At 48.8% G+C, this 11,405-nt stretch overlaps 1 protein-coding gene across 4 annotated transcripts in view; it reads left to right on the forward strand.

Moving 5' to 3' along the window:
* The first annotated feature begins 546 nt into the window (after nucleotides 1–546).
* LOC119033260 (echinoderm microtubule-associated protein-like 6) overlaps nucleotides 547–11,405 on the forward strand; it is a 50,077-nt gene continuing 39,218 nt past the window's right edge. For all 4 annotated transcript variants that reach the window (XM_037123127.1, XM_037123129.1, XM_037123128.1 and 1 more), the window contains exon 1: nucleotides 547–2,311. In XM_037123127.1, the coding sequence (XP_036979022.1) occupies nucleotides 2,115–2,311 (197 nt within the window). In that variant the 5' untranslated portion in view covers nucleotides 547–2,114. The remainder of the gene's footprint in view (nucleotides 2,312–11,405) is intronic.

Raw genomic sequence — 11,405 nt, forward strand, 5'->3', positions numbered from 1 at the left:
TATTAATGCTTCAGTGTGTTGAGCAGGATGACGTCACACTGTATAAAATGCACGTGCAGAGTTACAGGACGACATTTGAAAGTAAATACACTGTGTTAAAATGTTAGTCTGGTGAAAGTGAAGGTCACACAACAGTACTCGAGTAAAAGTCTGACAGGAAATGTACTCAAGTACCAAATAGCAGTAAAAGTAACTGATATATATCTACGTGTCTTTTCGAGTCGACTGATTATTTGATCAGTGAGTTTGATTTAAAGTTAATTGCTGATAAAATAAAATAAATGAACTTGGTAACTAAAGTAATCAGTTACGTGCAGCGGATTGTGAGGCAGCAGAAAACATGCACACTGCAGTAAAAGTACCTCAAGGTGTATTGTGTATTTAATCCAGTACTTTAGTAAATGTACTCAGTTACATTAAATGTAAAGTGAGCACTGTGCAGCGGGCTCCCGAGTTTTATTTTGTAGGCGCCTCGCCGGAAGCAGTCGGTGTGTTCTGGCTCTTGTTCTCTTGCTGGAGCATCACAGTTCTGATCCTCGGCGGTCAGGGAGGGTCCATCAGTCCGGAGCGCTGACAGCTGAGCCTGCCTGTCTGTCCGTCCGGCTGCCTGTCTGTCTCTCCACCTGCCGGCCTGCCTGTCCGTCTGTCCGTCTGTCTGTCTGCGGGTGGAGGGCTCCAGCAGCGGGAGGATGCTCTCCTCCTGCCGGGAATCAGGACTTCCCTCCCGCGTCCTCCGGCCGGGATGCTGCGGTGTGAACCCGGGGCTGCGCTCCTCCGCTGCCCGCTGAAGTTGCCTCCTCTGCGGGGATTAAACTGGTGCTCGTGCCGCTGCCTCCGCTCGGCTCTCTCCGGAACTACCCGATCATCTGACAGAGGGAATAATCCGCCTCTGTGGTTCTGAGGTTCTGGGTGTTTTCTGTCCTCTGGACTCTGCTGGATGTTCCTCACGCACAGATTTGTGAATGGGTCTGTGAGCCGCCGCACGTCCAACGCTCCTGTGCGTTATTGCGCGGAGGTGATGATGTGAACGCACCGGGGAACCGGAGCGAGGCTGCGGGGAACCGCGGCCGAGGATTAGCGAGAGGAGGGATTATATTTCCAGGAGCTGAAGCTCCATCAGCGGCGAGGCTTTTGTTTCATGGTGGGTTTGATTCTTTTATTTATTTCTTTATTTTTTGGACAGAACTTTCCAGACGCGTCCGGATGTTTCCTGTTTCTGTTTCTCCATCCTCTGTTTGAAATCATCCTGTAATGTCTGCAGGTGGACAACAGAACCAGAATGTTCTGATCAGGACTGAGGACCACAGATGTGTTCGGACCGAATCAGAGTGAAAAAGTTCATGTGGCGTCTGAGCTGAGCTTCAAACTGTGTAGAGGACAAACACGCTGATGAAGAAGATGAAGATGATGAAGCTGCTCAGCGGATGATCAGTTAAATCAGAACTTTATCAACCCTGCTGAGGTCCGATCACTGATCAATATCTGTTAAACACCAGGAGAAGTTTGTTTGTGTGTAAAAATACACAAACTGTTTCAGGATTCACTTTGTGACCAGTCAGAACTATTAAACATCATATTTTAATTTACTGACAGATTAAAAATTTCATCAGATGAATTCAGGTGATTGATCAGGATCAGCGATGAACTCCAATCGATGGATTCGTCTTTAAATCGTGCGGACAGAATCGGTGATAACGATATTTTCACGACATCGACTCAGAATCTGAACCGACTTCCTGTGTTTCGTCTCTTTGTTGGCAGATTTTCCACCTGAAGAAGACGAAGACTTCCATCAACATGTCGATCATCTGCAGGATCTCATCACACGGATCAATATTTCTGTCTTTAACATCTCGGTGATCGTCGATATCGATTCGTCCGGACTGTATTTGCATCATGTCGACTTCTGTGACGTCTTTGTTTCGTACTTTGAAGGAAAAGAAGAAGAAATGAAGCACGAAGATTCAAACAAACATTAAAAATCATGTTTTTATAAAAACAAACCGTCATCTAATCAATAACTGTTCACCAGTCGATCATCTGATAACCGATCTGTTCTGGGCCGGAGGAGCAGAAGAACCGAGCGGACACGCCGTCCCGTCAGATGAGTGAGCATGTCGGACCGGAGCGCCCCGGGCTGCCGGCTCAGACTGGACTGGGTCTACGGGTACCGGGGCCACCAGTGCCGGAATAACCTGTACTACACCGCCGGGAAGGAGGTGGTGTACTTCGTGGCCGGAGTGGGCGTGGTCTACAACACCAGGGAGCACAGCCAGAAGTTCTACCTGGGACACAACGATGACATCATCAGGTAAGACACAGAACTTCTCCACTGTTCTGCTGCAGTACGTTTACACCACACAGTCGTCTCCGAGCTCCGGATCAGAACCAGAATCTGATGAGACTCTGGGTGTTTTTCCCCCCTGAGGTCTGGATCTGGCCCGGTTCTCCTCTGTGTTGTTTTCTAGTTAAACATAAAGTAAAGTTTGTAATGATGTCGGCGCCGGAGTGACGACACCGGCCGACCGATCCGATCTGAAGACTTGATCCTCGTCAGAGGAAACTCGCAGCCTGAACAGACGTGCACTTTGTTGTGATGAACTGAGTCCGATGTGTGGTTCTGTGTTTCTGTGAGCTTCTGTGGTTCTGTGTGGTTCTGTGGTTCTGTTCTGTGGTTCTGTGGTCGACTCGTCCTCCTGAGGAGCCGTGTGGTGAGATCTCTTCTGATCTCTGCTGAGGCTGCGAATCAGAAATGAATCACAGGACGTAAATCTGCGACAACAAATCATCTCCCAGTTTGAGTTCTCAGCCAGCGAACAAAAGACATTCATCACCGTCACATGAATCTAATTTGTGTTGTGGACATGAGTCATTATTTAAATCCTCTCTCAGTGACAGACTCGGTGTTGGAGGCCCGTCAGTAGCTGAAGACGAGTCCGGAGGCTGCAGAGATCTGAGCCCTGATCTCTTCCTCGTCTGGATGTTTTTTAGAAACCCTGCCGGGGTTTTATCTCCCACACACTTCAGTTTATCTTCTAGTTTGACAGAAGCTGAGATCTAAACACGAACAGGGTCGACGCCGAGCCAGAAAACTGATTTTCAGTCTCTGTGTGATAATTTCCTTGGTTCCTTGAATTTATCGAGGTCTGACGTCACTGGTGTAGCCGGCGTTTCAACGAGACCTCTGAACATCTCCGGCCGTGTTTGTCCGGGTGCTTCTGGAGGCGAAGCGTCTGCAGCCGCGTGTTGTGTTGAGACTGCAGATGAATCTGTAGCAATAAAACCAGGCGTTTGAAACGAGACCTCAGGACGTCTCCTGTAATGTTTACAGCAAAAAGTCGGACTATCTGCGACCGAAGCACATCACATCATCGCTAATTAGCCGTGTTAGCGCCTCTTGTCTGCTGTTCTGACTTGTAAAGTGTGTCGTTCCCTGTTGGTCCGTTCACTTCCACATTCATTATATCTGTTGGATTTTGGTCTCCAGCTATTTATTTAATGATCTTCTGAGAGTCGTCTGTGGTGAAAGGAGGCAGTTTGATGCTAGTTAGCTTTAGCTGCTAATAGGCTTGTACCACTTTGAAAATGTTGTTTAAGAAAGTACTGAAACGTTTGGAAAGCTGTTGAAACAAGGCAGCAGCCTACTGTATCTATAATTAATTACAGTCCCAGTGGTTTTTTAATATCCAGGAGACGCAGGCTGTAGTCTGTCAGTGAAGAAGAAGAAGAAGAAGAAGAAGAAGAAGAAGAAGAAGAAGAAGAAGAACAGCAGGTCATCAGAAAGCGTCAGCACTCAACAAGATACAGGAACAAGAAGAAACATCCAGAATGTGATTGTGAGAAATGTAAAGTTGTAACCTGACGAGGCTCAGCGGCAGGAGGAGATCTGATTGGCTGCCTCAGGCAGAAACTCATTTGTCATCGAATGAAAACACATTAGTGAGTCTGCTGCTGAGTGTAAATATGTCACATCACATCTCATTAACCGAGCAGGACGCTGGCGGTCCGCAGCAGGATGCCGTGTTTCTCTGGAAGCTTGGAGAAGAAACGTTCTCGATTTAAAGACCTAATCATGAAAATCTGAACTGTCGAGGTGTAAAATCACGTCTGAAATCCTCATTCAAACATTCTGATTGTGATGTTGGTCACGTATCCGCAGGGCAGCGTGACGGAGACGTAAACATGAAGATGAAGCGCGTGACTGACTGTAACTGACGGCGTCTGTGTTTAATAACATGTAATGTAATATCTGCTGAATGATGTCAGGATGTTTCTGATCTAATGAACCAGGACGACGTGCAGCTTCAGCCGAGATGAGCTGATGTCATCAGAGCAGCCGGATCTGTTCCAGGTGATGAATGTCGCCGTTCTCACCTGAAGTTCACTTTATTAAACAGACATTTGTTTGGTGCGACGCAGTGATGTCATCGTGGGGTTTTATAGGTTTCTGTTCACTGATCATGAACTCCACAGAAGAAACGTGTCGCTGAGCTGCTGTAGATCGAGTTCACCGACACCAGAAACATTTAAACTGGGATTATCTGACGGACGTGTGACTCTCTCCACAGCTCCACTGAGCTTTTCAGCCTTGTTTAGCTTCTTGTTTTGCTTTTGTGAAAAGAAAGTGTCTGTAGGGAGACACGAAGACTCCTTTAACACGGACTCTGACCTCCAGATTCCACCAGAGACATGTCTGCTGCATTACGTCTCCACCACGCCAGCAGAGCTGATGGTTTCACTCTGGACTCTGTGTGAACGTCCAGCAGGTCCACTGTGCTGCACAACACAAGCTCTACTGCTAATCCTTCGGTCGGGAACACTTCCTGTTGTTGTTTTAATTACACACACCTGTACTCCTCGGCCTCGTGACACCAGCTGTCGACTGTACTGCGCCGTGGTGAACTCAAAACCCGACCGGTGGGGGCGTCCGGACGGCGGAGCAAAACTGGATCGGAGCTGTAACGCGGCGGACAGAATCTGTGGAATCTCTGGGTTACGGGGATTGAATCACCTCTGGAGCCTCGAGTGGCCGTTAGAGGAACTGCAGCTGTTGTTTTGATCTGCTGAGTTAGAAGTCGTGTTGTCTGATGACTCCTCAGATGGATTCACTTCACTGGCTGGTCGTGTTGTTTTGCCCTAAACCATCATTGTTGGTTTGGGTCGTGGCTGCTGTTTGAAGAGCTGTGTATGTTGGCTGTGTTTTTAATGTCTGCAGCTGATTTTTTTAATTTAATTTTGATTAAATGAATTAAAGAAAACGAACCTGTGAGGTCAGAGGAGCAGCAGACGGGATTCTGTCTGTTGATGAGAGCAAATTAGAGCGAGTGGAGGAGGACGATGATTCAGAGAGGTCGCCCATTCATCCCAACACACACACACACACACACACACGCACGTGCACACACACGCACACACACACACACACACACACACCTGGTGTATTCACTGACACTGAACAGCGTATGAGTCATCGGAGCAGCAGGCATGTTTGGACAGTTTATACAGCGGGCCAGTCAGCTGCAGCCTGCGGGAGTGTGTGTGTGTGTGTGTGTGTGTGTGTGTGTGTGTGTGTGTGTGTGTGTGTGAGTCCTCACAGTGGACTGCAGGTTTGCAGGATGCGTCTGTTAAATGTGCAGGATGTTATTTCGGTGGGTCGACTCGTTTCTTTCAGCCTGAAGAGATTTCTGTTCATTCATCCTGCGGTGTGAGGTCACGACCCAGGAGGCAGCAGGTGATTGGTTCGTTTCAACAGATATCTGAAGTGTCTCCGCTGACACATGCAGACCAGGTGGTGTGGTTATAGGATCTGTATTAAATGGGCGGGACGGGAAAAGGTGACGGGACTCTGATCGTATCTCCAGAACCGTCTATCGGATCGACAGATGAGCTGCTAAGGACCAGATGAAGTGCAGAGTCAGATCTGGTGATGTTTGGTCAGTATACCCTAACCCTTTCATGACTCCGTACATGAAAGCAGACCTAAACAAAATGTAGACAAGTGTGGAGCAACAAAAGCTGAAGCTAAATGATTCTGGGTGGGTGGGCAGACCAGGTGAGATTTGAAGTTTCTGCCAACAGTCGTATGCTAGCTAACGTTAGCCTCCAGGGCTTGAATATTTTACTGTTGCTCGGCAGCACGTCAGCTGCTTCAGGATCAGAGAGAACCCACACGATCATCCAGGATCTGGGTCGTGAACATCGGACATGTTTGGTTCTAACAAAGAGCACATGATGAGTCGGAGAGCAGTCGAAGGCTTCAGACCAGATGATCTGTGACGTGATTTCACCCGAGCTCTAGAAAAATGTTGGCCTCGTGTTTTTCTGTTTTTTACAAACTCTATGGGTCCAATTTTAAATGTTCTGTTGTGACAACTCGGTGCTTATGTTCTGGTTCAGGTCCAGACTCCTGCTGGTTGGTGACAGAAACATCATGTTTAGAGTGAAGAGACCCGAGTTCTCAGTGAATAGTTCTGACATGTTGAAACGAGTCGCCGTCTGCAGCCTCACCACCCTCCGCCTCCGCCTCCGCCTCCCCTCCACCTCCATCTCCACCTCCACCTCCACCTCCACCCTCCGCCTCCGCCTCCCCTCCACCTCCATCTCCACCTCCACCTCCACCTCCGCCTCCGCCTCCCCTCCCCTCCACCTCCACCTCCCCTCCCCTCCACCTCCCCTCCACCTCCACCTCCGCCTCCCCTCCACCTCCCCTCCACCTCCACCTCCACCTCCCCTCCCTCCACCTCCCCTCCACCTCCGCCTCCGCCTCCGCCTCCGCCTCCGCCTCCGCCTCCACCTCCACCTCCACCTCCCCTCCACCCCCGCCTCCCCTCCACCTCCCCCTCCTTCTCCCCACCACCTCCACCTCCGCCTCACCTCCACCTCCCCTCCACCTCTGGACATGAGAGTTGACATTGCACTTGAACTTCAGTCAGATAAAGGATCAGTGAGTCCTGCAGACTGATGTTTTCAGGAGAGGAGGGACGGCAGGTTAACGAGGGAGCGTCCCTCCTAAAAAACAGTTTGAAATGTGTCCGAAGGTTTGAAACTCTTCTCAGATGTTCAGCGTCTGAATCTCTTCAGCCGTCGTCACGTCACTGATCACTAAATATGACAAAGATACTGAAGACGAACGCTCTTAAATCCCACATTGTTAATGATTCACCAGAAGAGACACAATAACTCCTCCTGAAGACAAAGTTCACCGGCTGGTACGTCACTGTGTCACCAACACGTCTTCCTCTGTGATGAAGTCGTGCAGCATGAGCAGGATGTGGGTTAGTTCTGGCTGCAGGCCCGTCACTGGCCCGGTCTGATGCATTGGCCCCTTCATCACCACTGGCACTGCAGCCGGTGCTGCTCGGCTGGAAATCTGCCAGCAGCCCATTACACTCCAGATAGATGGAGACTCAGGTTGGACTCCAAAACTTTAAAAATACCCCGACAGAGTTCAACCAGGCCTCAAAATCAGGTGTTTGTAAAGACGTGAAGACGTTTCCAGCTGTTTTTCTCTCGTCTGTGTACAAACCAGTTTAAATCAGACGGAGGTGAAGAGCTCGTTTAGTGAAACCAGCAGCTGCTCTCAATGATTCTCAGATTTGGTGAAACGCAGACGTCAGGTGCGACTGGAAGGTTGAAGTTGGCGTCTGCTGCACTGCGGCTGCTCGGCTTCTCCTCCTGCAAACTGGAGCTGATGTGGAAAAATATCTGCAGACGACTGAGGGAGTAATTACATTTGCATTTCAGTCACTTAGCCAACGACGCTGTGATGCAGCCGTCTGACAGCGAGAGTGACAGGAGAGGAAAAACCATCAGGTCCCAGAGGAGGTCAGAGGTCGCAGCACCAGAGAGTAACAGATATTTAATCTGATCACCTGAACACATTTAATAGATACACAAAGAAACAGTGTGCTTATTGTCTGGTTAGAAACCACTCAGTGAGGAAAAAGTCACGTTTTAGTTTAATAAACATGGTTGGAAATGTCCAGATATCTCTGCAAATATCTCCGATGTCGTGGCGACCAACACGACTGGAAAGCGTCTCGACATCTCGTTTAAAATATCCAGTTTTGTCAACTCAAACAAACGCTGGAGGTCTCGTCAAAAATCTACAAATGCGTGGCCACAAACAGCTGAAGATCATCCGGCAGCTCATCAGAAAGTCTCGTTTGAAACCATCCAGCGGTTTCAGGTTTCACAGATGTTCGAACACCTTCTTGGTCTCATGTTGTTCAACACTGTCGTCTACGTTCTGCTGAGGTCGGACACATTGAGCAGTGCTGACTGATGTGAGGCACAGAAAGACTTGATCAATAAAAACACTGTTATTGTGTCATAAAATCATGACTGAACAGTCTCTGAGGTTTTTCGTTTTCTGCCGGCAGGTTCAGAGTTTATTCAGAACTTGCAGACGGGCTCCTGGATGTGGATCTGTGGGGTTTGTGCTGTTCGTGTCCTGGATGAAGACTTTCTGCAGCTGCTGCTGTTGAAAAGCTCTGAATCATGACTGCACTTCTCTCCCTCCGTCTGATGGATCGCTTCAGTAATTGCAGGCTCCATGTTGACGCATTAAATCCATGTTGAGTTTCTCTGAAAGGGAAAGAGCCTTTTTTCTTTCACCGGCTCTTTCATGGCCGAGGCCTCCCGGGGCATCAGCCTTTATGCTGCTCTGCTGCGGAGCGTCGGGCTGCTGAATAGCAGCAGTTATTATCCCGGCTGGTCGGATCGGTTCAGATCGACTCACGGTCACGTCTCACTCCGCTCGCTGCAATCTGCGCTGTTTTGACTCGAGTCCAAACGATCTGATCTCTCTCTCCTCCAGCGTTTCATCCGATGTGTGTTTCCAATTTGTTCGACACGACAGATGAACTGAACCTCAGAGTGGCTGTTAAAACCACAACGTGTCCTGATGAGACGCAGCCGACTGCTGAGTCCAGATCCTCCAGAACACAAAGCTCCGGGACGTCCAAGAGTCGATATAACGATCTGAGGACGAGTCTGTCCAGTCTCTCTCAGGTGTCGTGGTCCACAGAACAGTTCTGGAGACTAAATAGAACCCAAACTTCACTAAATAAAAGTGTGAAATGTTTTTGATTTTACGTTGATCATAAAACAGAGGATGTCAGTGGATTCTGGATCGACCCAGTAACAGAGTCACTGTGACTGTGATGATACCAGGGCCCGTCTAAACAGAACCGAACAGGTCCGATACAGCAGCACTGATTCTGCTGATGTCTCGTGTTGGAGGCTGAACTGTGACTGAGGATCGTGTTCACTTCACTGCCTCTCTCTCTCTGCCGTCCTCTGCTTCTCCTTTCTTTCCTCTCCTGTCCCACTTCCTGTTTGTCGCCTGCAGGCAGAACCTGACACACACACACACACACACACACACACACACACACACAGGACATCATCATTATGTTTGCTGTGTAGTTCTGATGGTGTTTCTGCTCGGCTGGATTAAAGTAGCGGGTCGTCTGAAAGCTCTGCGGCTGCAGAACGAGTCCAGCTGGAGCTCATGTTGATCTGCAGCCTCTTTACTTTCTCACAGCAGTTTAAATCTGCGATGACACGATTTATAAATCGTGAAGAACGTTAACAAGCCGTCTGATTAAAAACATTTGAAATAATTAAACATCTACATTAAAATCACACGTCCAACTAACAGCACCAGATGGAGACGAACCGAAACCCACATTTCAAGTGATCTTGGTCCAGCTCGGTACCAGTTCACCTGACAGCTGTCTCACCTGGTCTGAACGGCGCTGACACCTGGGCCGGGTTGTAACAGTCAGCAGCAGGAGAAAAAATACATGCTGACCTGAAACTAGATGTCACACACACACACACACACACACACACACACACACACACACAGTGTTGGTGTTTATGTTTCCAGGCTCAGCAGAAAGGTGATTATCTGCTGCTGTCAGTGATGACATACAGATCACCTGTGATGGAAACACACACACACACACACACACACACACACACACACACACACACACACACACACAGTGACTTTATATCATCAGGAGGAGGACTCGGTTCTGGGTTCTGGGTTCTGGGTGAACTGCTCCTTTAATTAACTGTAATGATACATCAGTGTATAACAAGTGAAAGTCTGAAGCCCCTCCCCCCTGTGATGTAATCCTGTTCTGTGTTACTGCTGGTTGAAGGCGTGTTGGACTTCATGCTTCATCTGACGCAGCCTGCAGCTTCATCATCATCATCACCATCATCATCATCATCATCATCAGGCACAAAACCAACCCGGAGCTGAGGCTGACCAGCAGGGAGCTCGAGGGTGTGTGTGTGTGTGTGTGTGTGTGTGTGTGTGTGTGTGTGTGTGTGTGTGTGTGTGTGTAGCGTAGCGTAGCTCATTTCCCTCTCACCAGGAGAGCCGGGCTACGCTAACCGGCTAAGCTGATGAGGAGGAGAGCTAGCGCTGTGTTGTTGTTAGCGGTGTTAGCGGCGTCCCTCGCAGCAGGGAGGCTCAGTGATGCGTTCACTGTCAGCTGACCGTCGCCGCCGGCTGAGGCTTCAGGCGGGAGGATGCTGTGTGAACTCAAGTGAAGTTAGCATCGCTGACACGCTGCAGCAGCCGCCGCTCTGATCAGCAGCCTCCAGTCTTCATGTGATTTAGCGGTTTGCCACGAAAGTGTCGGCTTTAACATCGCTGCGATCCGATAAGTGGAGCGAGGCGCTGCTGGACGGCTCGCACTACATGTCAACCAACGTTCAGTATTGTTTCTATCTGTCTCATGTGTCTCTGCTCTGTTTGTGTTTGTTTTCCTCTGCTGACGTGTGTTTCTGCCTGGAGTTCTGCAGGATTCCAGTCCGAGACGAAACCTCCTTCACACGTCTTATTTTAGACGTTTCAAACGTCTTGGATGCGTCTGGTTGATAAACTGGAGGACGAGGCTGCTGTCAGCATCAGACATCAGCTCAGTTTAACCAGCATCACATCCTTAAACCCTCGTTTAATAAAGTCCAGACGTCCTGCCTGAAAACACATCCGACTGAGTTTTCACACTTCAGAGACGAGGACTTTTCACTCTTCACTGCTCAGATATTATATTAACTTCTCTGTGTGAACTCGGATGTTTTCTGTTCCGTCTCTGTGTGCAAAGGTGTCGCTAACACGGGAACATCTTGTTTCATGAAATGTTCAATTTTGTAACACAAAGAGTTTGTTAGATGTCAGCAACTGAAGCTGAAAAGACTCAAGTCTAAAACTACTGTAATAACTTTAATTTTGAACTCAAGGACGTCACGACTGAACGCTCTAAAGAAACGATCGTCTGGCTGTCGTCCAAGACGCCGCGAAGACGTCTTTTGGATTTCTCTGTGCTCAGTGTCGGTGTTTTCATCTCCTTCACTGTTCGCTCTCTGTCGAGGCTGAATGA

This window comes from Acanthopagrus latus, chromosome 15, assembly GCF_904848185.1.
Source record: "Acanthopagrus latus isolate v.2019 chromosome 15, fAcaLat1.1, whole genome shotgun sequence".
Classification (NCBI taxonomy): Eukaryota; Metazoa; Chordata; class Actinopteri; order Spariformes; family Sparidae; genus Acanthopagrus; species Acanthopagrus latus.